Source organism: Podarcis muralis, chromosome 5 (genome assembly GCF_964188315.1).
Source record: "Podarcis muralis chromosome 5, rPodMur119.hap1.1, whole genome shotgun sequence".
Lineage (NCBI taxonomy): Eukaryota > Metazoa > Chordata > Lepidosauria > Squamata > Lacertidae > Podarcis > Podarcis muralis.
In genome coordinates this window covers 27,882,068-27,909,942 of record NC_135659.1, presented here as the reverse complement: position 1 = coordinate 27,909,942, position 27,875 = coordinate 27,882,068, and the positions used below count along the sequence as shown (strand labels likewise).

The 27,875-nt window shown below is 42.9% G+C and overlaps 1 protein-coding gene across 3 annotated transcripts in view; it reads left to right on the top strand.

Annotated features, from left to right (window-relative positions):
- Positions 1-27,875, top strand: part of DPYD (dihydropyrimidine dehydrogenase) — a 501,994-nt gene that overhangs the window by 332,263 nt on the left and 141,856 nt on the right. For all 3 annotated transcript variants that reach the window (XM_028732753.2, XM_077928465.1, XM_077928464.1), the window contains exons 15-16: positions 19,065-19,133; positions 27,526-27,609. In XM_028732753.2, coding sequence (XP_028588586.2) covers positions 19,065-19,133; positions 27,526-27,609 — 153 coding nt within the window. The remainder of the gene's footprint in view (positions 1-19,064; positions 19,134-27,525; positions 27,610-27,875) is intronic.

Here is a 27,875-nt window from a genome sequence, read left to right as displayed (position 1 = left end):
TGAGAGGGTGTTCCACAGGACAAGCGCCACTACCAAAAAGGCCCTCTATCTGGTTCCCCGTAGCTTCACGTCTCACCGTGAGGGAACCACCAGAAGGTCCTCAGAGCTGGATACCTCATTGTCTGGGCTGGACAACATTTCATCCTTTTTACTGGAACTACAGCTCCATCAGGCACCTCCTGCCCCTGAACTGTGCCAGCTGGTCATTATAGGAACAGCTGTTTAGAAACTAGTGCCTGAATTTTGGTTTTTATTTTCTTCTTCCATGCCTGTCCTTTCCCCCTTGTGTGGGTTGTTGTTGTTGTATTGTAAGCCTGTGGTTAAGAACTGTCTTGTTTTGATTGAATGTAAGCTGCTCTAGGACCTTTTTTGGCTGAGGAGTGGGGTACACATGGATAAATAAAAAATATAAAACTATAGACACACATTCTTCTCAATGGAACAGTGAGATAGGATACTGAGCACAACCCTGTGTGGTTTTACTCCAAGGCATGCTCCATTTCATTCAGTGAGACTTACTTCCAAATCAGTGAGTGTAGGAATGCAGCTAACAGACCGATCCTAATGAGATGTTAGGGTGGAGCGATGTGGCGGATTTATCGCTGTATCCTGAAACCTTGCTGGTTCATGCTGACTAGGATAGAAGGTGCCCCTGGCCCCTTCTCCTTTTCAGCTCCAGCTTTTGGATCATGCCTGTGGAGCTTTGGAACCAGTGAATTCAAGTATACCTGCAGTATATAAATATTGGCCTCAGAATATTCCACAATACCACGAGGAAACAGTTGGGCACAGTTGTAACCAGGAATAATGGGTGAAGCTGAGGAGTTGTCCATGAGACATCTTTGCCCTTCTCCAGCCCTGGAGCCCAACTGCACAATTCCATTTCCCCAGCATAAGTTCAATAGCGCAATAAGGATTTTACAGTTTGCCAGATGCCATTCCATTGAGTCCAAAGGGACATTTATTGAAGGGATGAGACATTCATCTCCATGGTTTTGCACCATGCCTGTCGCATGCCTTCTCCAAAGAAAGCATTACAGATACTCAGTACAAGAAAAGTTGAATATGCCTAGACTAAAATGTGAAGTACTGGATGGAAGAAAAATTAGTAAGGAAAGATAATAAGAATATACAGATGACTTGAGAAGACTGTAGAATGAAAAGATTATTTTAAATTGTATAATCTGGAGGAAATCGAGTGGGGGCGGAGGGAAGTGGGAGGAGGGAGAAAAGATTAATATCATGGATTGAAGAAATATACATGTAAATGTATGGGGGGGGAGGAAATGGTGTTGGCTTTGGTACATTTGTATTGCAATGGAATACAGTGGTACCTCGGGTTACATACGCTTCAGGTTACATACGCTTCAGGTAACCCAGAAATAGTGCTTCAGGTTAAGAACTTTGCTTCAGGATGAGAACAGAAATTGTGGCACGGCGGCAGCAGGAAGCCACATTAGCTAAAGTGGTGCTTCAGGTTAAGAACAGTTTCAGGTTAAGTACGGACCTCCGGAACGAATTAAGTACTTAACCCGAGGTACCACTGTATGTGAAAACCAATAAATAAATAAATAAATAAAGTAAGTAAGTAAGTCGAAACGGGTGACAGCAGACGCCTTGAAAACTTCATCCCAAAAGCTAGAGGCATGCATGGGAAGGGAAGTTTCCATTCATAGAATTCTAGATTTGGAAAGGACCCCAAAGGCCATCTAGTCCAACTCCCTTCAATGCAGGAATCCTTCCCACAGCCATCCCTGGGTGGGCTCAAACCTTCTGGTCAGCAGCCAGATACCGTGACCCATTGTGCCACTGTCTTGTGGAACAAAAAGGCCTGCAAAATTCTTGCTGTTGTCAGTTAGCTCTTCCTTACCCCAGTTTTCCTCCATTTCACAAAGCTAAGTTTACTTGGAAAAGGGTGTCACACTGCTTAGCTTATGATATGCTGGGTCTTTCTTTTTAAGGGATTTGCATTCATTTTCAGTCCCCCATTCCAAAACAATTGTTTCCATCCTTGCTACTTTTTAATCCCAAATTTCGCACCCAATACGGAACCATTCTTCCTGATTCTTGCTGAAAAAAATTAGGCTGTAGGAAGGGAGAATAAGTTTTTGGCATGCAGAGGGCATACACAATCATCTTCAATCATTCAGCCCTAGTTTTCTGTAGCTTTATTCTCTGCAATTCTTTACCCTCTCATAAAAATCATATTGAAAGAGCTGCTACTCTCATTTGGCCATTTTGACTATGAGCTGCAGGAATCCATTAATCCAGTAGCTGTCCATTTTAGCTTTGAAATCACAATACTGGTTTCTTGAGGACAGAAATCGATGCTGATATGCACCATAGCTGATGGTGTTTTTTTTAAAGCAGTTCTATGACAGGCCCATCTGTTGACTATTTGACAAAAGATGGAATTCGGAAGTAACGCGGGACTAGTAATGCTCATGAGATAATGGCATGTGGGGGTCTCCTAAGACAACAGAGACAGAACTTACAAGATAGAATAGGAAAAGACATCAATATTGTATCACGCATGGAAGTGAACCCTCTGGATGCTGATTAGCTGAGACGGCAGGGTGGCACGGAATGTAAACGCGCTTTCTCATTGCTCGGAATGTTTGTCGTTCAGCTTCAGTGAGGAACGGGAAAGTTGTCAGAATGGCTGGGATTTAATCCTTACATTTTCTAGAGGAAGGAGCAGTTTTGTGGGACAAACTGTGTCCTGAGCAGAGGAGACAATGACCAGGGGATAATATGTCTGAAGGTGGACTGCAGAAAAAGCAGTGGGCTGAGAAACAGGAACCTGAGGGACGATTGGGCAGCTGAAAAAGTATTGGTTGCATTTAGTGTATAAGGAAGTTATACGTACAAGTTATATTTAGTTTGCTCATTCACTATTAATTAATGGTTTGTATCTACTCCCTTATCCATGAGAAATAGATACTAGTTGTTCTTAAGGAGATCCTTAACCTTTATTCATAAAATCCAGTCACATTCTTGGCATATTTCTTTCTGCCTGTTTGTTCTTCCTCAACTACTGGGTCCTGCTCAGGACAAACTTCTTAAAACACAATCTTAAAAAGGTAAAGGTAAAGGTACCCCTGCCCGTACGGGCCAGTCTTGACAGACTCTGGGGTTGTGCGCTCATCTCACTCTATAGGCTGGGAGCCAGCGCTGTCCTGAGACACTTCCGGGTCACGTGGCCAGTGTGACAAAGCTGCATCTGGCGAGCCAGCGCAGCACACGGAACGCCGTTTACCTTCCCGCTGGTAAGCGGTCTCTATTTATCTACTTGCACCCGGGGGTGCTTTCGAACTGCTAGGTTGGCAGGCGCTGGGACCGAGCAGCGGGAGTGCACCCCGCCGCGGGGATTCGAACCGCTGACCTTTCGATCGATCTTAGCATACAACAAACTGCATTCTGTTTGTTGATGAGGGAGAAATAGAAGTGAAATTTTGATAGCTGCTTTGCTCTATCAAATGGAACCTACCAGGCACTGCTTGGCAGAAAAACATTAATGTACATAGTTGGCTGCAAAGTTTGCTGGGGATGGCTCTTTATGAGTAGCAGGTCTGGACAAAAAAATAGAAACTTGGGTCTTCTTTTAGCTTTCGGCTTCTTCACAGAAGGGTAATAGCAGCACACATCTCTTTTCCAAATGTGGTTATTTTCCTTTGTGTTTTTCACTTGGTTTTTTGTTTTGTTTTGCTTTTTAGGGGGGTAATATGTAGGCTGATCAAGGCTACTGAACTGGAAAAAAAGTTTGCACATGCCTGGTGTTCCTTTGCTTTAGTCTTCATATGTTCAGAGCTGAGACCTGGCACTGAAGGCAGCTTCTCTTATTGAGCAAATGCTGGCTCAGTTTAAGCACTGAATATTTGGGGAAGGGAGCAGATGGGGATATCCACCTTCAGCTGCAAAGCCCAGCTGTTAAGAGCCCTTTGTTGTGCCGAGCTATCAGTTTGGGCCAAGGAGAGTGTGTGTATGTGCTATTTTCAAATATGTAGAAGGATGCCAGAAATACAAGCTTCCATACTTTTCCTGTGTGCTATTTTTCCCTTTGTGGGCTGGTAGTCTAATACATCATTTCAAATTGTGTGAAGGTAAGGGGGGGAGTGCCTATTTTGTAGAAACCTCCTGATGTGTATTTTGTTCTAGGAGGCTTAGTTTGGTCAGAATCGAGTATACACTTCTGGAGTAAACACTAACTACATTACTTCTGATAAATGAGCCATGATAGCTGCTAGAAGGCCGTGAAAATTTGTGTCCCAGGTTTTTAGACTCATCTACCCATGTTCAGAAGGTTGGCGGTTCGAATCCCCTTAATTGGGTGAGCTCCCATTGCTGGGTTCCTGCTCCTGCCAACCTAGCAGTTCGAAAGCACGTCAAAGTGCAAGTAGACAAATAGGTACCGCTCCAGTGGGAAGGTAAACGGTGTTTCCGTGCACTGCTCTGGTTCACCAGAAGAAGCTTAGTCCTGCTGGCCACATGACCCGGAAGCTGTACGCCGGCTCCCTCGGCCAATAAAGCGAGATGAGCGCCGCAACCCCAGAGTCTGTCACGACTGGACCTAATGGTCAGGGGTCCCTTTACCTTTACCTTTACCCATGTACTATCTGAAATGTAGGGGCCCATTGATTGCCAGATATGAAATAGATTGGCATCATTTTCAGCTCTCCTATGCAGCAAAAAAAAAAAAAAATTGTTTCAAAGCAAAAATGTGTCTGATAAGAATAAATTTTCCAGGTGCACCTGGGCAATTTTGGGGCAGGTATCCCATCTGTGAAGATACTTCACAGGGGATGCCATCAGCTTACAGCAGGCATAGGAAAACTTGGCCCTCCAGATGTTTTGGGACTACAACTCTCATCATCCCTGACCACTGGTCCTGCTAGCTAGGGATCATGGGAGTTGTAGTCCCAAAACATCTGGAGGGCCAAATTTGCCTATGCCTGGCTTACAGTGATGGGAGGCAGCATAGGATGATGATGAGAACTGGAATTCACCAGCACCTGCAGAGCCACAGGTTCCCCGTCTCTTCTTTAAATGGTAAAAGAAGACTGCATTCTTCCTGCTTCTCTGCTATAGTGTATGCATCTGTTGCTCTGGATGTTTGCGCCTCATTTTCAGATAAAAATACTGGGGAGGAAATGTGTAGTGAAAGGGGAAAACCCTGGAGATTTCTTTGCCTTCTTGCCTACCTTGTTTTTCAGTGTGTGGTCTCAAGAATCAATAAGGTGTCAGCACCCTGTTGTTAAGTTTTTGCTGCAGGTTATAGTTTAGGTGTTTGAAATATTGTAAAACTAGACATAACCACTTTCCATTAGCTCTTCTGATTGTTCCTTGGCCTCTCCTGTTCCCCCGATACCAAGGCAATATCTTAAAAGTATGCTGTTCCTGCTAGGGTTGGCAAAGTGGGGTGGCCGGCTATTCTGAAGCCATTCAGAATTTTCCATGCTTGGCTGAGTGGGGATGGCTGAGCTGCAAATGGTAAGGATCATTCATTCCACGTTCCCTTCTGAGTGAGCATCGTTGTGGTTTTCTTGTTTTTGCTCTTTTGCTCTTGCCTCATATGATGATACCGCTTCCTCATCGCTAGTACTTATTTCTCTCAGACTTTTGGCCCTCGACAGCAATGATCTGAGAGAGCAAGAGGAAGAGTCGGTTTGGATGCGTCTCACGTGCCCTCCAACATTTCTTCAAACTAACTAACTAATTTACTTTTTGTATCCCACCCATCTGACTGGGTTACCCCAGCCACTCTGGGAGGCTTCCAACATATATTAAAATATAATAAAACATTAAAACACTTCTCTATACATGGCTGCCTTCAGATAGCCTTAGAATCCATACCCTCCAACATTTCTCCAATGAAAATAGGGATTTCCTAAGGAAAAGTGGGACATTCCAGGGTCAAATCAGAAACCTGGACAGCTTCTGTAAATCTGGGACTGTCTCTGGAAGGTCTGCTTGGAGGGCATGCTCTCAGCTTGCTCAGTTTATCAAGCTATGAACAAGCGTTGGATCTGCATGTTCCCCTCCCCTTGTTTCATCTCTTCACCGCTGCATCATGCTGGTTAGTTAATGCACATTAAGCACCAGTTCTCTGATTCAAATGGGGACCCAACATGGGGCAAAGGGAGGTTATACTTGTATATACAAGGGCGAGGCTTTTCCTGCAATCTCATTAGCAGAGCAGGGAGCATTGAGGCTAAATCGTAGATTGTGCTTGAATTTGTCTATGGAAACATATCCATGTGGCAGTTCTCCCAGTCTCGCGAGAGTTGCTGGAGCCAATTGGAAGCTGTGTTAGAGCACAGCAAGCAACATTCTGAATAGCAAGTTAATGCTGCCCCAAACCTCTTTCTGCAACAGAGAAATGATGGGATTTTGCAGTGAAACAAGGACTTGTATTTTTAGGGACAGAGAGATTTGTGAAAATTTAGAAATAAATACAGTGGTACCTCGGGTTACAGACGCTTCAGGTTACAGGCGCTTCAGGTTACAGACTCTGCTAACCCAGAAATTGTATCTCAGGTTAAGAACTTTGCTTCAGGATAAGAACAGAAATCGTGCGGCAGAGGCACAATACCTCCAGAACAAATTAAGTTCTTAACCCGAGGTACCACTGTACACATATGTAGAATGAAATACTGGCCCCCACCTGTGCTACGCATTTAAATACCACTTTAAACAGTCATGGCTTCCCCCCCAAAGAACCATGGGAGCTGTAGTTTGTTAATGCTGCTGAGAGTTGTTGGAGACACCTATTTCCCTCACAGAGATACAGTTCTCTGAGTGGGTTAAGAACCAATCTCTGTGAGGGGAATAGAGGCCTCCTAACAACTCTCAGCACCCTAAACAAACCAGGATCCCCTGTTCAAAGGGGTATGATACTGTTTTAAATCTATAGTGCTGATGGGTCCACAATACATTTCACTCGATGAGGAAGACTGTGGCCAGGTGTTGTTTTTCTGCTCAGTTTGGTGCTTAAGTGCTAACCATTCAAGGTCCCTAGTCTCCTTTCTTTGGGTATTTTATTTTTTTAACCAGACTTGGAATGGAATGGAAGCCCTACAACAAAGGAGTCCTTCCAGAGAATGAATATCCTATGACAGCACCTCAAACAGAGGACACAAATATTCAGTGCTATTTTTCTAGAAAAAGAGGTGCCAGAACTCACCATAAGCACATCTCTTGTTCTCTTATAATGACAGTGGCACCCACCTGAGAGGTGCAGAAACTGAGTTCTGGTGATTTCTGGCGGAAAGAAAGCCCTGTGAACACGCTTCTCAAGGGAGGAGTCAAAAGGGATGGTCCAGAGTCCCAGACTCCTCCTACCTGATAAACTATGATTTAGCAAGCCAGCGATGTACATCTTCACAGGGACAAATAATAATAATAATAATAATAATAATAATAATAATAATAATAATAATAATAATAATTTATTATTTGTACCCCACCCATCTGGCTGGGCTTCCCCAGCCACTCTGGGCGGCTTCCAAAATATATATATTAAAATACTCTAATACATCAAACAAAGTGTTTGTGAAGTAATTAGCCGCAATTACAAGCCTTGGGTTCTATATTCGGAAATGGCATGGACCTCCCTCAAAAGCTTACAGTCAGGAATTGAGCAAACATTTCAAGGAGTTGCCAAAAACATCCCAAATAAAGATGTGTTCATTTTGATCATAAATGGAAAACCAAGCCTGCAGCCAGCAGTAAATGGACAAGGCAGGAAATGAAGGCTTTAATGAAGAGTAGCTTTGATGGGTTGAAGGCAAATTAAGGCAAATTTACAGCAAGCGTGCAGATTTGAACGGGAGAGAAGATTAAAAAAAAACTAAAGAGGAAGGGCAGGGTATGGAAATGGTAACAAAGAAAGAGGAAAAATGGGAGGGGGGAAATGTGGCATTGTTACTGTAAAAACAGCAGTCTTGTGGCTTTTTATATATATATAAAAGGAATAAATTTATGGTGGTGGACTGTAGTCCATGAAAGCTTATGGTATAATATATTTGTTAGTCTTCAAAGTACCACAAGACACTGCGCGTGTTTTGCAGCAACAGACTTGACACAGCTGCCCCCTCTGGAAATTGCTGCAATAGTTGTCATGGTACAGAGCCTAGCAAAGAAACATTTCAGCCTTGCAGAACTGACCTTAATCTGGCTATTCTTGAATAAATAGGTTTGAAAGTGGACTCCGGTGTGAACCCACAGAATTGCAATTTACAGTATTAAGAAGTTCTAGCACCTGTGGCTTAGATAATGGATTTTTGTATCTCACGTGTTAATTGGTTCCCCAGTGCCAGGGTGTTTGTGCTACCATGCCATCACTGCTTTCGGAAGGGCCCCCATTAAACTTTGCATCGCTGTCACTTTCGGCACTTTCGGCCTATCATTTCCCTCCGACAGCACCGCTCTCAGTCCCCTTTCCCCAACTCTGTGACTTAGGATAACACTCCATGCGTCTGATGAAGCAGGACTCATGTCCACAAACACTTATGCCGCAATAAAGCTGCCAGTCTTTTGAGGTGCTACAAAACTCCTTTGTTATAGTTGCCTTTGGTTTCTAATACTTCCACCGGGAATGTTCAATGCTGCCGTCTTCTTAGCAGCTCAACGCCTTACCTTGTTGTTAGATTAAAATTGGCACCACTTGATCTTCTCTGCTTTGCACGTGCACAGAGGCTTGTGCTGGCCATCCCTGAGACGCAGCCCAAGGGGGGTTACTGTAATGCAACGCTGTTCGCATGCTCCCCATTTCCTGCGCTCAGATGAAACGTCCCTGATTTAGCCTTTGTTGTTTGCCATTCCCATTCTGTGTTCTCTGCCCCACTGTGAACAAACGCCAACATGCTTGCATTGAGGGCCGCTGCTATCCGAGATTATTTGCCCGCCGGAAGGATGTTTGCTTTATTAAAAACAAACAGCGGCGGCAGCTAAAGATCCGCTGCATCTCAATCTGGTCGGGCAGCGGACAGTGCCACAACGCGACAGATGAGCAAGCAGCCAAAAGAAAAGGGAAAGAGGGGAAGGGGCGGGGAGAGAAAGCTGAGAAGGCTTCTAGGCATAAACAGATGAGTAATTTGTTACAAGAGAATCTACCACTCGCATTCAATTATTAAAAGGTTTGCATGTGTGCGATCTCCCCCACTGCAGAAGCAAGTCTTAAATGCAGGTTGTGGATCAAAACAAAAGAAGGGAAGAAGTGGTTAAATTGCTTACTGGCCCCACTCTGGGTTTATTTATTTATTTTTAATTCTCCCTCCCCAGAGAGAGAGAGAGAGAGAGAGAGAGAGAGAGAGAGAGAGAGAGAAGAGGCTTGCAGGACAGTAATGTCAAGACATCCTGCATTACTTGTGTCTATCTCTATGCAGAATCTTTTCCAGCAAGGCGGCATCGAAAGAATAGATTTATGGACTTGGAGGTACATTGTTTAGTATGTCCATATCCATCTAGATTGACAGTTTCTACAGACTTGAATTTCCCAGGGGAGCGCAGCGTTACTGGTGTCAGTGGATGGCATCATTTACTTCAATGCTCCATTATTAAATTGATAACAAGATAATTCCTCTGCTTCTCACAGACATGACAGGGTTTACAACGGTTAACTCTCTTATTGCATGGGATTTGAAGCTGTAAGAGGGTTTTAATAAGAAGCTTATTTTTTTTTATTTCAATCCAGTGACGAATCAAAATTCCAAGGGAAAAACACAATATGTTTTTTTTAAAAAAGGTCCACAAGGCAGCCATACTTGCAAGGGAGGGGGTTCCAACATATGTCTTGCCCCCATTTCAAAGAGCTTGACTCTTTCTATTACGTCCATACATCTACGGATAGCACTCATGGTCCACGATTGTAGCAAGCTAAAATTATTCCATATGATAAATGAGCTTTCTCAATGTGCAAATGTTAAAACAGCTTGTTTACATGGACTAGATGATGAGTAGTAAAGTAAATTATCAGATGCAGCGTTCCTTGTATAGGAGCAAAATCTGCCCGTACAATAAAGGAGGCATATAGACTTCCCTTTTTAACTATGCTTCATTCCATCTATTAATGGGTACCAGCAGAGAGAGAAGGTAAATCTGTACTGACCCATCCACAGCAGCTGTCTACATGCTGCTAGGCTGGCTTGCATGTCTCAGAGCCATAAACAGAGAAGCCATTCATTTTTAACCCTTTCCTTTGTAAACACCAAGGACTTGAAACTTAAGGAGAAAAGATAGCGAATGTTAAAGTTGTACTGGGTATGCCGATGGAAGCAATATTCCATGGTTTGTCCAGCCAAATTAAAAGGAAGGATGTCGCTCAAAGATTTAACACAAATGCACCACATTTCAAGCAGGAAATGTAAACGAATATAAAAAGGTAAAGGGACCCCTGACCATTAGGTCCAGTCGTGGCTGACTCTGGGGTTGCGGCGCTCATCTCGCTTTATTGGCCGAGGGAGCCGGCGTACAGCTTCCGGGTCATGTGGCCAGCATGACTAAGCCGCTTCTGGCGAACCAGAGCAGTACACGGAAACACCATTTACCTTCCCGCTGGAGCAGTACCTATTTATCTACTTGCACTTTAGACGTGCTTTTGAACTGCTAGGTTGGCAGGAGCAATGGGAGCTCACCCCATCGGGGGGGATTTGAACCGCCGACCTTCTGATCGGCAAGTCCTAGGCTCTGTGGTTTAACCCACAGCGCTACCCGTGTCCCGTAAAAGAATATAATGCCCCTCTAATTCCTCTGGGCACTTTTGGCTTTCATGTTGTTGTTGTTGTTTTTAAAAAAATCATATTAGACTTCTTTGTAAAGCTTCGTTACTAGTGAATTATATTCAAAGCAAGTATTTCAATTGAAGTTTTTTTGGGGGGGCGGGGAGGAAGCAAACCAGCATCTCAGCATTTATAATGCAAAGGCACACACCTAATGAAAAGGAGGACAATATCAGTCAGCAGTTTGTCTTTCTTTCTGAGCTCTGAGGGAGTTGTAAAATAACATGCAAGAACTGCGGGGATGTATCTTGGTAGTGTCTTTCGGAGAACAACAATTACTAATGCCTTCATTATTATACAGTAATTGTAAACGTAGCTTAGGATGCTGTAATCTAATGCCGAGCATTCATCTTATTGTTTCACACGCACCCGAGCCGTGCTTTATTGAAAAGCTTTCTCTTTTTCCCAAAGTTTTGGTTTGCACAATAGAGAACCTTTTGCATGTCTCCTATTACTATCTCATTTATCTCATTTTATTGTTATTTTGGTGGGCCGGGACAAAGCGTGGAAATGTTCTCAAATATATATCCCATAGAGAACGCTCTTCATAATATGCGCTATCCAGAGACGAGATTATGGGCAGTGCAAGATTTAGTAGCTGTATCCATCGAAATGGTTTCAGTCTATAAAATACGAAAGTGAACCAGAGCTGCAGACGGCCTGCATGCAGTGCTCTTGTGGAGCTTCCATTCATTTGAAAGTGGTGCTCTTGTACAGCACCCGTCTATTTAAAATATTCTAAGTCCTTTCTGGTGGCTGGTCTTGAAAAGTTCACTGGGGTTTCCATGCAAGACTTCAGTGGGCAGCATCTGAGGCCTCAGCAGAGTCTGAGGTCTTTGGGTTAGCAATCCGTCTTGTCCATTGCCGCCTTCCCTGGATCACCTTATTACACTTATCCAGTAGCAGCGGAGATGACCCAATATACTCTGAAGTTCTCAGGGATGCATGCACACACACACCAAATATGGTTACTTCAATGACCCCCTGAATGTGTTTCATAAATATCTGGACAGAGACATCTTTGCTTCAGTTGCCTATGTTCTAGTAACCTCTGGCTGGATTACTGCACAGCACTGCAAATGGGACTGCCTTTGAAGACTGCTGGAAAACTTCAGCTAGTGCAGAAAGTCATAGTGATGATACATAACACTAGTTCCGGCCTGACTGCCAGATACAGTGGACACTTGGGTTGCGAACGTGATCCATGCGGGAAGCACGTTCGCAATCCGCAGTGTCCGCAACCCACAGCGCTGCATCTGCGCACGCACAGGCCGCAGTTCCGCACTTCTGTGCCTGAGCAAAGCGTGATTTAATGCTTCTGTGCATGTGCAAGCACTGAAACCTGGAAGTAACCCATTCCGGTACTTCCGGGTTTGGGGCGGTGCACAACCCGAAATCACGCAACCCAAAGTGTCTGTAACCCGAGGTATGACTGTAGTTTCAATTAACAGTGCTGGTTTTGACCCTCAAAGCCCTGTATCATTAGACATGGTTTTGAATTGTGAATGTGAATCATGTAAATAATAATAATAATAATAATAATAATAATAATAATAATAATACCCACCCATCTGACTGGGTTGCCTCAGCCACTCTGGACGGCTTCCAACAAATATAAAAGCATACTACAACACCAATCATTAAAAACTTCCCTATACAGGGCTGCCTTCAGGTGTCTTCTAAAAGTTGTATAGTTATTTATCTCATTGATATCTACTTTTGGGAGGAGTGGGCAAATCAACCACGCAATTTGGGCTTATATAACACACACACGCACGCGCACACACACACACACAGAGAGAGAGAGAGAGAGAGAGATTGATTCCACACCCTTTCCAAATTTCACCCCTATATGCATTGATGTTTGGGTAGGGCAAGTATGCCTGGTGGACAGAGCAGAAAAGTGAGTCTGGCTCCTTCACTGTGCCTATGGAGAAGTTAATGGAGAGTGTTGTCTGAACTGGCCAGAAAAAAAGCTTTAAAATATGCTCCATTAGAAATATAGGAAAATGCATTTATCAAAAGGGAAAAGAGAAGAAAAGTACACTTGAACACGTCCTGCCAGTTTTTCTCCCACATAATATCATGAGAAAAACTGAACTTTTCGTATAAGCGCTTTTCATATAAGAATAGACAGTGGCTTGTAAATAAGCCTCTTAGAAAGGAAATGAATAGCTTCTACTGTTATGAACACCCTAGATGCATAATAGATTGAAAGTACTGTATAGGGTTTCTTTTCCATCACTGCTGATGTCACATGAACATATAAACGTGAAATGAGAGGCCAGTTTTGAAATAGTTTGTTTCCAGTAGAAGACACTATTTTCAACATATATATATATCATTGATTTTGAAAGTGAATACTAGATGAACCAACACTTTAAAATTAGTTATCCCAGTTAAGAATAGTCAAAGCATTGCATCTCCTGTATCACTTCCACGTTTTTTGAAACTCAGCTTTTTCAGATTTCACAGAAAACCATTGATGATATGAAAATCATCTTCATGGCAGGAAGGGTTGGAGGTGGGTCTGGGTAAGGCATCCTTGAGATGGAACACTTCAGACTGCTTTGGACTGTGGTAGGTTCCTCGAGGTCTTTTGTTGCCATGGGGCACTCTGTGGGGCCACAGTCTCTTGCGCCAAAGAGGTCACTCCACAGACTAGCTCGGAATGGGATGCACATACCTTCCTTACCCAAAGACTTTGATGAAATTTGCCTCCTCTCTCCCCAAACCACTGGAATGCCCCTGCCCGCAATATTCACCGCCGTGAATGGGGTGGCAAATTCTGAAGGACCCTTTTTTATTTAACCCCGTGCAAATTTAAGCATGCTTTCTATCTCTGATATTGGGAACTGCAAGTCTACTGTTTTGGAAAGAAGGCTTTGCCGACTACTAAATACTTACGAAATAACATTCCATCTGTTTTCTAACTCTAGAAGGGCCTTCACATAAAAAATGCAGCATTATAAAAGGATATTGTTTGCATAATTGACATTTTGTTCCTCTCGTGTGTTTTTCAAGGTTGAATAAAATGCAGCACGCAGCAGTGATTGATCATGTTTAATCAAGGAAACATTTGCAGTGGTTAGCAAAACCAAAAAACCAAGAAAGGTTAACTTTTTGTACATGGATAGCAGATGCTAGTAACATGTTTTGCATATCTACATTAAATTTTTTTTCAAGGCAGGCTTGTTTTGCTTAGTGTGCCTGTTTTAACCCAACCACCCAACCCATTGATTTTTGTCCCCACAAATCTAATGTTTCCAAAAGGAAACTCCTAAGCATGCTGCGCATGGCAGCACAACTTCTGGTGCAGCTCACTCCAACTCTGGACTCCCATACAAAGATGTGGCAATCGCACTCTGCAACCCCTTGGCACCCAAGTATGCCAAGAGGAGAGCAGTCACTGGATCCCTCTCTCAGAGATGAAGGTGGATATTAACACATTAATATCAGGGAATTCAAGGCATCATGCATGGGGCTTCCATGTATATTCAGACCTGCTTTACTTCAGCCAGGTGATCACACCATGTGTCCTCAGGCCATAGCCAAGTGAAGGGAACACCTGTGTGCATTGCATTGCAATGCACTCAGCACTATACACATCTGACTGAATGCTCAAATGGGAGATACAGAAAAAGGAAAAAATCTCTCAGTAGTTCCTGCTTGTCTGCACTGTGCAGATGGTTCAGTTCTGGGATTGAAATGCTACAGGTTACCTATGAAAGCCTTAAGCAAGACAAATTCCCTGGTCAGATCTAATGGTGAGCTGCCTTTCTCTTGTAGGGCAAATAGCTTTAGCCATTTGGTCCAAATCCTCCTGCTGTGCAACTCTGCTTAGCCTGTAGATTGTGTGTGAGAGGGGAGGAAGTATATCTTTTGTCATTATTCTATCCTGGGACCACCAGTTCACGTGTAGTCTGAGTTGCACGATGAGCACTTCTGCACAATCCAGTCTCAGGATGCACTGTTCATTTCTGTGCACAGGACCTATGTGGATCGTGTGGATTCTTTTGTTATTGCTTTAAATCTGCCTTTCCATTATTATTATTATTATTATTATTATTATTATTATTATTATTATTATTAATAATACCCCGGCTGGTTTTTCCAGCCACTCTGGGCGACTTTCAACAGAATATTAAAATACAATTAAAAGCTTCCCTAAATAGGGCTGCCTTTAGATGTCTTCTAAAAGTCTGGTTGTTATTGTTCTCTTTGACATCTGGTGGGAGGGCATTCCACAGGGCGGGTGCTACTACTGAGAAGGCCCTCTGCCTAGTTCCCTGTAACTTGGCTTCTCACAGCGAGGGAACTGCCAGAAGGCCCTCAGCACTGGACCTCAGCATCTGGGCAGAACAATGGGGGTGGAGATGCTCCTTCAGGTATACTGGACCGAGGCCGTTTAGGGCTTTGAATTGTTCTCAGAAATGTGCGTTTGTCAAGGGAGTTGCTACAGTTAATAACACACACACACAAAAACCCTGGAACTGTAGGATAAAAACAAACCAGAACGGCACAGAATAACATGATATAACAAAAGTGCCTCACTGAAACATGCAGGCAATTAAAAGCTCCTAAAGAGGGTGAAATTACTTCCTACCCTAGTGCCACTAGCAGAGATTCCATTTACTTCATATTGTAATGGGAACTTGATTAATGCGTTCTGAAACTGGAACAACCATCCAAAAAAATCCACACCTCTCTGAATTTTGTGATATATTTCTCCACACATCCCCAAAAAGTGTACAAAAGTGCATATATTAGGGGAAGCGTGCATAAATGATGTATATATTTATGTATTATATTACAGAAAAATAATTTGCAAAAAAAATGTGAATATTAGAAGGACTGCATTCTAAAACACTGACAATTTTTTTGACTTTTTTAAAAAAAAGAAGGCACAAAATGATGCAGAAACATGGTAAGCCAATAAGGCGGAGTCTGGTTATTGGACCTGAGCATTTCTTGTCTGCCGACTGAGGAGAAAAGCTGTCTAGTGTTTGTAGCTCAGTTGGCTGCAGAGCAAACCCTCCTTCCCCCCTTCCTTTTCATACTGTTTTGAGTTAATTTTGTCTTAACCATGTTTTTCTTCCTGTGCATGCTGCATTTGTCTTTGCTATGGTTTCCCAATGGTTGCCATATTCTGAGCCGGTAAGGAATTTTTGCAAACAGATTGGGCCCATTGGGTGGTTTTGCTTTCCTCATAGCAAAATGTCACAACTTTTTGGGTATGGAATTCTAGTCATCTACCGTAGGTTTGTGTGAAGTGATGCATCACCCCCAACCTAAAGCAAGTGTGAACTCAGGGTACCCTATTAGCGGGATCTAGATGGAAGTTTCTGTTCAGAAGCCAACTGTTGGGCAGATGGGCCATGGTGCTTCTAGCGGTAGCCTGTGTGTGGCTACCTTGGTAGATTAGTGTCTTGGGGAGTCCACAATCCTTGGCACAACCCTGTTCTAAATTTCAGCCCTCCAGTAGCCAATGCCTGAGCCAAAGTCCACCTACATCTGTAATCAATAAAGTAGTGGCCATTTTTTATCCCAGATCAAGCCTTGTCAAGTTTCTTCCTTTACAACATAGCTACTACCTTTGCAAAGGGGTTTAGGGTGCTGTGACTGGGCCACAGTGCTTTTTTTTTTTTTTTAAGTCACTGATTAGCCTTAGCTTGTCCTGTCCTATCCCCCTGCCATTTCCTTAAAGTTGTGTGATGGTCTCATTAGCAATAAATTTAGGGTGGTGGGACCCCTCCTTTACAGGGCCACCATGCAGCCAGATTCTTTACTGCAAGAACCTGGATAAAAGTCTCCAATGAAGATCTCTGGACAGGTATGAACAGAAGGGAGGGGGGATTTCTTCCGGTAACTTGGCCCCAATTCATTTAAGGCTTTACATTAGGCTTTGCCAATCTGGTGTTCTCCAGATGGCTTGGACTACAACTCCTATCAGCCTCAGCCAGGGAATGCTAGCTGGGGCTGATAGGATTGAATAGACTTCTGCAAACATCAGCTAGGCGAAGGCTGTTTTAAAGGTTTTTAGCACCCAGACTGCCAACCTAGCAGTTCGAAAGCATGCCAAAAAGTGCAAGCAAATAAATAGGTACCACTCCAGCAGGAAGGTAAATGGCGTTTCCATGCGCTGCTCTGGTTTCAGTGTTCCGAAGCGGCTTAGTCATGCTGGCCACCTGACTCGGAAAAACTCTCTGTGGACAAACGCCAGATCCCTTGGCCTGTAAAGCGAGATGAGTGCCGCAACCCCAGAGTCGTCTGTGACTGGACTTAACTGTCAGGGGTCCTTTACCTTTATCTTTTAGCACCCCTTTGAATTGGGCCTAGACTAGAAGCTTTTTTGGGTGTCTGTAAAGAATAGAAGGACAGTTAACAGATAGTACATTAAGAATAAAGTTATTTGAAAATTAGGACACTCTCTTAACTGAACACATGTCAGTAATCCAATTAAGCATCTCTCCCTACAACCCGCCACCGCCTACCTTCCTTTGAAAGAAGGGGTTTTGGACAGCACTGTCAGTCACAATTATCTCCACATGGAAAGTTTAAGCCTAATGTTTGAGATAATTTTGCTATAAAACGGAAATCTGCATCTCCCTCATATACACACAATGAAGCTGCAGAAGATACCGCCTTTTGTTGCTTTCAGATAATAACATAGTCTGGCACCATCACAGTTTCTTCCAGCAAATAAACTATAGTAGATGACAGATTTATTAGTTATTGTGCCTCACTCAATTTGAGACAAATATTGGGGGTGCAGCGGCAGAAGATATGCATGTTGTGGCAAGAACAGAGTCCCACGACACTGTGAAGATTAAGAACTTTATTGTGGCATAATTGTAGGCACATCACTTTGTTCTTTGTGTGAGCTGTTATCCTTAGCTGATAAGTGTATATGTGCGTGAATGTATCATATTCAGATACCTATCAACTGAGGATAACAGTTCTTGCATATAACAGGCTGGCCCCAAACCAAAGATGCCCAAGGTAAGGAAAATCACTGGCACCCTCCCTCCAGCCATTTAATTTTTAACACCTTATTTTTGATTGAATTGTAGCCCGTGCCATTGTTTTGAATACACATTGTGCGTGCATGATTCATCCCTGCCACATAAGGTGATAATTTTGCATGGATGCATCTGACTGCAGTCGCTCTTGTGCATGCCATTTGTTAAAGCCCATACAAAGAATAATTTTAAATAAGTTAACACAGTATTGGCCACCTACAGTATGTCAGTACCGCCAGCTTTACAAAGTGAAGATGAATTGCTTGTGCAAATTGCTTCCAGCTGCTCAATAGCTGACAGAGTGGATAGTTGAGGGACATTTGGGGGCAGGTGCCTCCTGAGCTTGACACTCGGAGAGTTGATTGTGTCATCTACCCCTAAATCTATTGATATGTGAGCGTGAATTCACAGATACACCCATCTGGGGGTGCGGGAGAGTTGTAATCAATGGGACCGTGCAAGGAGTGGTTGAAATCTGTTGCATTTCTGTGCAGAGACCGGATGTATACAAGATAAGAATGTGACCCATTCAAAACTCCAGTTACTGTTGGTAACTGCTTGTCTGACTCTGCGAATTCGCACTTATAGAGATGAAGTTGCTGGGTTTTTGAGTTGCCGTCAATTTCCTTTGTATCTCCCTAATGTCAACTTTTGTAAACCTGTGTGTTTGTGCATATTTAGAGACTCTTTGCACATTAAATTATTTTCTTACATGGAGATGATTTCTAAGGAGGAATACTTCACTTTATTGGAGAGAAAATTCTCATACGAATTTCCCTGTCTCCAGCTTGCTTGCAAAAATTCAATTTTATTTTCTGTTAGTTTTATCTTATTTGTTTACTTGTCTCCAACATTCCTGATATAGGTGCTGCCAAATTTAAGGTGTTTTTTTGTTTTTTTTTAAGATAGCTGTTAAGATATTGAATTTGGCACGTTTACATTTAACAGAATTCCAATGGAAAAGCCCAATGAGTTGAGGAATTGTTGGGGAGGGGGTGTTAAATAGCCATCTGATTTCAGGTTGGTTGTGCTGGAAGACTGTTGCTTGCCCCACAGTGCCTCCCAATCCCATTCATGCCCAACATTCATTGTCTTTTATCACAAGGAGTTTTTTTTTAAAATAAATAAATCCCCAAGACTGCTGTATAGCAGTTATAACAACAAAATAGGGTCAGAAGAGGGTTAGAAGCAGAAACATTGCAATATATGCAGAAGGAATTATTCAGGAATGCAGCATTGTATAAACCAATACTTATCTTTTCAGATTGTCATCGCCAGTATCATGTGCAGCTATAATAAAGACGATTGGACTGAACTTTCCAAAGTGGCTGAGGTAATGGCCCCTTAATATGCTTTCTCATCCTATTCCCTCTCCCTCCCTTCCTCTCTCTTACCCTTTTTACTTTTTTATTCCATGAGAGAGATTGCGAAAGAAAGGAAATTCCAACCAAAAAACCGAGAGCTTAAGACATATCCATTATTGCTTGTTTCTTCTGTGTTTTCATTAAAATGATAGAAATGTAAATTAAATGACTCTATTGCATAGAAGCGGTCCCCTGGACTTTGCATTCTACCTGAAAATTCTTTAGCCTTTGAATCTCTACACTTTTTATTTGCATTTTAAGCAACCCGCATATTATGACGGATGCCCTGATAAAATTTAATTCTACCTTTGAGAACCTAACTTGATCTTACCTTGCCTTCAGGCACTCTAGTTTGACAGCACCAGAAGAAATTTTGAATATAAAACTCTTGAATATTTAAAGTATAAAAGGCTCATTTAATGCTGTTCTGCTTCTAATACAGATTTGCAAAAGGGAGGGGAAAAAGTGGCGGTGGCACAAAAGCTATTGTACATAATGGCAGTTTGTTGGTTTTCCTATAAAATAAATACCTACTTGTACAAATGAAAACATCTTGGTCAAGCACCTGGAATTTTATCTCTCTCTCTCTCTCTCTCTCTCTCTCTCTCTCTCTCTCTCTCTCTGTCTGTCTGTCTTCCTCTGTCTCTCTCTTTAAAGCAAGGTTTATCAAGGTTATGCAAGAAATACTTTATTAAGGCAGTAATATATAGGCTGGAAGATGCATTGCGTGCATCAATGTGTGCGCTGAAATTATAAATGAAGCTGCAAATCTGTCTACTCTTTCCCAGAACTCTAGATATTCAAGTGGTAATTTTTTTTTTCCTGGACTGTTTCACTGCAGACTACAGGTGGGGTTTGCACACTTGAATACATCCATGGGAAGCATGGAGGGAGCTTTCCTGTACATCAAAAGCTCGTGTGTGAAGGAGGACTCAGGCTTAGTCTTCCCCTTGATGTTCCTCCCCCCCCCCCCCCCAATGAGTAGGTACGATTAAAAAACAAACAAACCACAGAGGAGCATCAAAATACGGACTCTGCCATCTGCAGTGTCAAATGATACGGGACAGGAAAAATGTTGCCGTTTGATTCTGCTGAATGTACCGTTTTAATCTCGCACAGTAATGAAACTGCAGGTCCTTGGAGAAATAAAGTGAAATATTAGGACCTAATCCAAATCTACAAGTGTGCAGCTGTTGGAGAAATTTAAAAGGTGTTCCTAGACTGGCGTTATCCCTCCCAGAAATCCAAAATAAAAGGATGCAGGCTGCAAGTAAAATGATGGCCCTTAATTGGATAGGGACGGCCTCAAAAATGAGGAGGAGGCTGCTAAGAGCATAATCCAAAGCAATGTTTCTTATACACTTCTAGATTACACACGTCGTTTCATTTTACCAATCAAAGGATCACAGCGATCTTAACAGTTGCAATCCAATGTCACCATCCTGAACCAATCAAAACCATGTAGCTCTTCAGATCAGGCTTCGTCATTATATCATGTAATTACATATAATCATTTTTTCAATATATTTCTTTATGAAGGCTTTGACTAATTTTCGTATGCATTAACTGCCTCCCAATACCGTCTTTCATCTGTCTACAAAACAATTCAAGATTAACCACTATTGCCATTCCTAGCCAATTCTCTTTTCCTGCATACAATGGCCACCATTGAGTCTAATAGTTTCTATTTTTTCGGTGTTGCAAAAGGAACATTTGCTATATGCAGTACCTGAAAACAACTAGCAGGCAAGAAAAGGCCCTTTCAGTTTAGCTAGGCTATAGGCTCAAAAGAAAATGGAATCGTCAAAACGAAAACAGTTTTACGAAATGATTGTTTTCTTCATCACAGCTCCAGTGAAGAATTGAGCAGTTGTCCCACTCCCCATCCTAAACAGCTGATAATCTGCATTAGGAATATATTACCAGAGTAAAGCATTCACAGCCCTGTTAGTGGATTCGGCTATGAAATTACACGTGCAACATTCACTTGGAGGAATAATTTCACCCCCACACATGAAAGGGCCCTAGCTGGATCAGGGCAAATGCAAAGGGTGCATGTCTTATTGCTTCAAAACTAGATTCATTTTTAAATAGTTTGCTGAATTCAAGGTGCAGTTGCTTAACCTTTAAAGCCTTGAATGGCATGGGACCCAAATACCTGAGGCAGTGTGTTGTGTCTTCCCACACCCGTCTACTCTTGCCTGAAGATATTCTGCTGAGACCCTGTTCCAAGTACCTTCCTTATAGGAAGTGTGCTATGTAACTACAAAGGAGAGGGCCTTTTCAGTGGTAGCACCTTGACTGGAATGCCCTATTTGGGAAGGTATGCCTAGCACTTATGATGCAAGCTTTTAGATGTCAGATCAAGACATTCTTAGTCACCAAGGCATTTAAAATGTGTTTTTTCTATGGTTTAATTTTCTGCCTCTTACTATTTTTGCATATCGATCATATATATATATACTCCCATGAAAATTCGAATTTGATCGAAGTAGTTGTGAAAATATTATAATTTTTTATATTGATAAAGTTATTGTAGTGATTAGGAGATATAAATAGGAAAGTGCTCAGAACAAATACACCTTGGTTCTCGAACGCCTTGCGACTCAAACGTTTTGGCTCCTGAATGCCACAAACCTGGAAGTGAGTGTTCCGGTTTCCGAACTTTTTTGGAAGCCGAACGTCCGATGCGGCTTCCGTGGCTTCCGACTGAGTGCCTGGGATGCACTGCTAAATCTCATTTTCCCATCTTTCCTTATTAAAATCTAAAAAGGTCTCCACTGTTTACATCCATAAATGTTGGTATTGTGCAACAGGGATTAGGAACCCAGTTGTGGTTGAACTCTGATCTCCATCAACCCCAGCCACCATGGTGAGAACGACGGGAATTGTAGTCCAACATCTGGAGGGCCCTCGGTCCTCATCCCTGCTGTTCAAGTTCCTCTTCTTCTGAAATGAATGGTTCATTCTGCTTCAGCAGTTTTTAACTGGTCATGTATATCATTCCATACGAGCAGTGGACTCGTAAGGAGCCAGTGTGGTGTAGTGGTTAAGAGCAGTGGACTCGTAATCTGGTGAACTGGGTTCACTTCCCCGCTCCTCCACATGCAGCTGCTGGGTGACCTTGGGCTAGTCACACTTCTCTGAAGTCTCTCAGCCCCACTCACCTCACAGAGTGTTTGTTGTGGGGGAGGAAAGGGAAAGGAGATTCTTAGCCGCTTTGAGACTCCTTAGGGTAGTGATAAAGTGGGATATCAAATCCAAACTCCTCCTCTTCTTCTTCATTTGGTCTTAATATTTTTTTTAAAAGCGTGACAGGTTTTTCCCTCCTCAATTATTACTTCTCGGTTATTGTTTTTCTAGAACTGATAAAACCATTCTTATTTTGCAAATTCTCAACATTGCCCCACAGGTTATGGCCTACATGAGAAACATCTTTTTAAAAAATAGAAGAAAGAAAACAACCCTCTCCCTGCCAAATACTTGTGACCTTCCAAGGTGCATAAGCCCTAGAGGAGATGCAGTCAGGTCTCCATAGAAGGCCAGCCATGTACACTAAAGGTCAACCTGTCATGGAAGTAAATAACAAAAATAACAACAAGCCCACATGCATAGGTTGTGAAGCTCAACAGGAAGGGGAACGCTTGAGGAAAATGATGGATAGCATTTCTTCTGATGGGTCTCTTTAGAGTTTCTGAACCATGGCCACACAGCAGGCAAAAGTCACTCCTGTCGCTCAGAAACAACAAAATGCAAACCAGATTCTAACCTTGCCTAAGTAATAATTTTAAAGCACACGAAGATAGGTTTTTCCTGCTTTGCTAAATCAGAAAGTATGTGTAATACTGACTGAAGCTATCCCCCTCTCCCCGCTTTGACTCTTAAACCACTTACTCTATCGCAATACCGCTGACTCTGATAAGCCTAGAACTGCTGCAGAACCATTCACCAAATCCACAGTTGCTTTGTCTTGTATTGAGTTTGCCTTGTATTGAGATCAGTATCTACTAATAAGGGCGACAGCTACAACAGAAAATGGTGTCCCTGCACCTTCAGTAATTAAAAAGGAGTAGATTTCAAGGGTGTATTACAAAATTTATATACCGCTTCCTAGGACAAAAGTCCTCTAAGTGGTTTACAGTAGGCAGTCTAAAATATTCATTTAAAACACCAAATTAAAAACCATTAAAAGCAAGTTACATAAAACCATTTATTCTAAACAGGTTCTAAAACTCAGGGCTTTTTCCCAGCTGGAACTCAGTTCCAGCACCCCTCAGGTGGGCATCACTGCCATTCTAAGAGAACAAGGAAAAAGTACATGGTGAGCTCTGGCACTTTTTCTTTTCTTTTCTTTTTTTTTTTTTAAAGCACCCTAAAGGTTTCTCCATTGCATGGGTTGATCCTTTGTTTCTGAATTCAATAAAGAGGTATACTTCAGAATTTTTTGGTCTGGGGTGGTTGTTTTGTGACTGGAGCAGCCCTGGCCATTTAAGTACAACCAGATTCCACCCCTTCTCACATGCTCCTTCCCTTGGCCTAGGAATAGATTCTGCTGCATGTGTACGTTAATTTTCCCCTCATGAAGCACTATGGAAGATGTTGCTGCATCTTCTGTGCACATTTCTCATTCCTGTTCACACACACTCCTGCAGCAGCTATTGGGATTTTAAAAACTACGGTTCTATGCTTGCCTGCAGTTAAAGTCACATCTATTACGGCACACAGATGCAGTTTCCTGAGGAGACTAATAGCCTGAGGAGGCCATGTCGTCTGTGGCTCAGGTGATAAGATATTCTAATGGTGTTCTGAAGGTTCAAGCCTGAACTCAAGACAATTCTGTTGAGCTTTCATTTCACATTTGTTGCTGCCTGACTTCAAAGCAGCCTCTAAAACGCAGCCTTGAGGAACCAACATTCTCCACATAATGTCCTGGGGCTTTTAATTTGGGACAAAGGGGTAGATTTTTGCTTTTGCCCTTCTTCTTTGTGCGGAGTTATAAGGATCTGAGCAGGAGCGTTTACTTAGGTGGGCTAGACCTGTTTTAATGGTGTCTTGAATGGCGAAGATAACATATTTCATTTCGAGCACAGATTTCCTGAAGTCCACACCTTAATTCTCTAGAAATCACCAGGTTTTTCTCTTACTTGAAACTTGAATAAATATTTTCGTGGCTCAAGTCTTTTAACAGTAGACCTGCTGTTCCTTCATAATTCACAACAATTGGGAAAGTGTTCAGATAATATAAGACCTATTTCCTGCCTCACAATTAAATGTGACCTTTAAAGAAGTTTAGCCGACTTCTTTCTCTCTTGCTTGCTCCCATATTCTCAGTGCGCTTTTCTTGACTTCACTTTGGAATCAACAGCAAGAGTGTTTGCCATCAGATCCTTGGCTTAAATGACTTTTGCTAACCTTTAGATAGACAGTCAAATATTGGGCAGCTCAATTATAATTATTTATTCTGTGATGAGGCCTACCTCGAAGCCTGGCCCACGAACCCTAAATGGGATTAAGGATCAATTCAAACAATATACTTTGAATTCAGGACCTTCCTTGGACAAAACACATTTTGTGAAAAGGGATAACAAGTTTCATTAGCAGCCACAATCCTTATGACTTGCAGCTGCTGAGATTTCCTCAAGTGATCATGAGATTTTATTGCCAACCATATCTGCTTTCTCCCCATTCATGTGCTGCACTTATGTGCATACTGGTGGAGGGGTGAGGGAGCTCAAGAACTAAGCACATAGAGGAAAATTTGCTACCACCACCAGATCTTGGAAGGGAGATTAGTTCCATGAAACCTTTCTCAGTGTGCAAATCCAGAAACCAGTGCAGGGATCTTTTGATTTCTCAGATGCACAGGTGCACATCATTCATGCTTCATTTTATCCCACTGCGACTCCTTTGTCAAACAGATTTATCAGGGGTATTTTTAAAATAATGCAAATATATATATATTTGTTGTTGTTGTTTAGTCATTTAGTCATGTCCGACTCTTCGTGACCCCATGGACCAGAGCACGCCAGACACTCCTGTCTTCCATTGCCTCCCGCAGTTTGGTCAAACTCATGCTGGTAGCTTCGAGAACACTGTCCAACCATCTCATCGTCTGCCGTCCCCTTCTCCTAATGCCCTCAATCTTTCCCAACATCAGGGTCTTTTCCAGGGAGTCTTCTCTTCTCATGAGGTGGCCAAAGTATTGGAGCCTCAGCTTCACGATCTGTCCTTCCAGTGAGCACTCAGGGCTGATTTCCTTCAGAATGGATCGGTTTGATCTTCTTGCAGTCCATGGGACTCTCAAGAGTCTCCTCCAGCACCATAATTCAAGCATCAATTCTTCGGTGATCAGCCTTCTTTATGGTCCAGCTCTCACTTCCATACATCACTACTGGGAAAACCATAGCATTTATATATATGTATGTATATTCACCAGTGGCAAAGGTGAGCAGGGTTGGCCCAAAACATTTTGCTGTCCAAGTCAAAGGACAAGGTACCCAACCCCAAAATTCCATTTACAAAAGTCAACCGGATGCAGATGAATCTTAACTTCAGTGCTGGCAACTGGATTCTGTTCTCCGTTGAAAGCCAAGGACCACAGGCTAGCTAATGGTGTAGCAGTGACTGGTGAGGTGAAGATAGCTTCCTGGCCAGTGGCTCATTGTTGCCACAGCAGCAAATGCACTGTCAGAGCCAATCCAGCCTTCCTGCTGGTGCATCTGCACTGCACTGATCTTCCTGCCTTACCTGCTGGGAAACTAGGATAGGAGCTGCTTCCATCTCACCTGGTGAGATGCTTCTCTAAGGATGCACAGACCAGGCCACTTGGCACTCACAGAACTGCCTTCAAGCACCTTGCCCCACTTCCTACTCTCTAGCACCTGCTGCCTGAGGTGGCTGCCCCACTCTACCTAATGGTACAGCTGATCTCCGGAGGAATGCATATACAAGCCATGAGTAGCAATCCCTCTTTCACACTGCCGTCGGATCCGCAAACCTCCTTGACATGTTGTTTTGCTCATACTTCACTGCACCGTGCAACTCATCTGCATATTTCCAGGATTGGGAGCTCTGTGCTCCTGATAATAAACGTTGAGGAATGGACCCCCAAGGGAAGACTGGGGCAATTTAAGCCCAAAGAGGGGGCTTGCAGTGGAAAAGCTCAAATTGCATTTGGTTAGATTTTAGCATGTAAAGTCTTTAGACACAGCCCCCTCCCAGCTTGGATTTTATGTAACAGTTTCTGGTATATGTATCGTGCATGTTTATATCCTCCAATAAGTCCATTCTCTGCAGAACCCTAACATGTTTCCAGAATTAATAACGTCCTCTAAGATTGTTTCTATTTTACAAGCAAACCAACATCAAACAAATGCAGTGGATTTATCCGTGTTTGGAGACCGCCAGCCATAAGCTGTTATCTGAAACAATTAACAAAATACCCATTGTGAGAAATTCTGGCCATGTAGAATAGAAGTCTATCAGAGAGAAGGGTTTAATACAGACTATTCTCTGTTGCATCTGTTCCCTATATATTTTACTTGGAAGAAATGTTCAACCATTTTATACACCTCTGGCCTTTCACCTGCATTATGAAGTGATACAGTCCGGACTTCTATCATTATTCAGCATATTAAAGGTAAAGGTAAAGGCACCCTTGCCCATACGGGCCAGTCTTGACAGACTCTAGGGTTGTGCGCCCATGTCACTCAAGAGGCCGGGAGCCAGCGCTGTCCGGAGACACTTCCGGGTCACGTGGCCAGCGTGACATCGCTGCTCTGGCAAGCCAGAGCCGCACACGGAAACGCCGTTTACCTTCCCGCCAGTAAGCGGTCCCTATTTATCTACTTGCACCCGGGGGTGCTTTTGAACTGCTAGGTTGGCAGGCGCTGGGACTGAGCAATGGGAGCGCACCCCGCCGCGGGGATTCGAACCGCCGACCTTTCGATCGGCAAGTCCTAGGCGCTGAGGCTTTTAACCCACAGCGCCACCCGCGTCCCATATTCAGCATATTACTCGTACGATTATTCAGTACAATTAGTAGAACTGCCATGATTCCAGAGGTATTTTTGGAAGGGGGAAAGAGAGGTTAACGAAAGTTCTCTGTGTCAGATTATAGTTTGTTTTGCAATGTAACCCCTTTAAAAGTTTGTTGTGTTTTGTTTCTTCAAATTACATTTTGCACTGAATTAGTCATAAATGAAAAGTAAATATTGATGGGTTGTGGGGGGTGGGGATATTACATGTGGCATGAGTTACAGATCTACACATCAGGTTGTCATTTGGGAAATTACCTTCACTGAAGTGGTGTACCATTTTGGCAGTTAATATTTGATATTTTCTTTCTTGTGTGTCATACAGGCTTCTGGAGCGGATGCCCTGGAGTTAAATTTATCCTGTCCGCATGGCATGGGAGAGAGAGGCATGGGCCTAGCCTGTGGGCAGGTAGGGCTTTTAATGGCTATCTCTTTTAAGTCTCCTTTATGATGCAGCACCATTTCATTCGTAGTCTAACCTTAGGGGGGTAAACTACATGAAGCCGATTGCTAGCTTGGGATTCTCTGGCCTCCCTTTGTTTAAATATTTAGTGACAGAAATGTGGGAAATGACAAGAGCCTGAGATTTCACACACACACACACACACACACACAGAGCGCGTTTATTTTTATGGAAGACAAAATTGCATTATGCGCTTGACAGGAAGCAATATC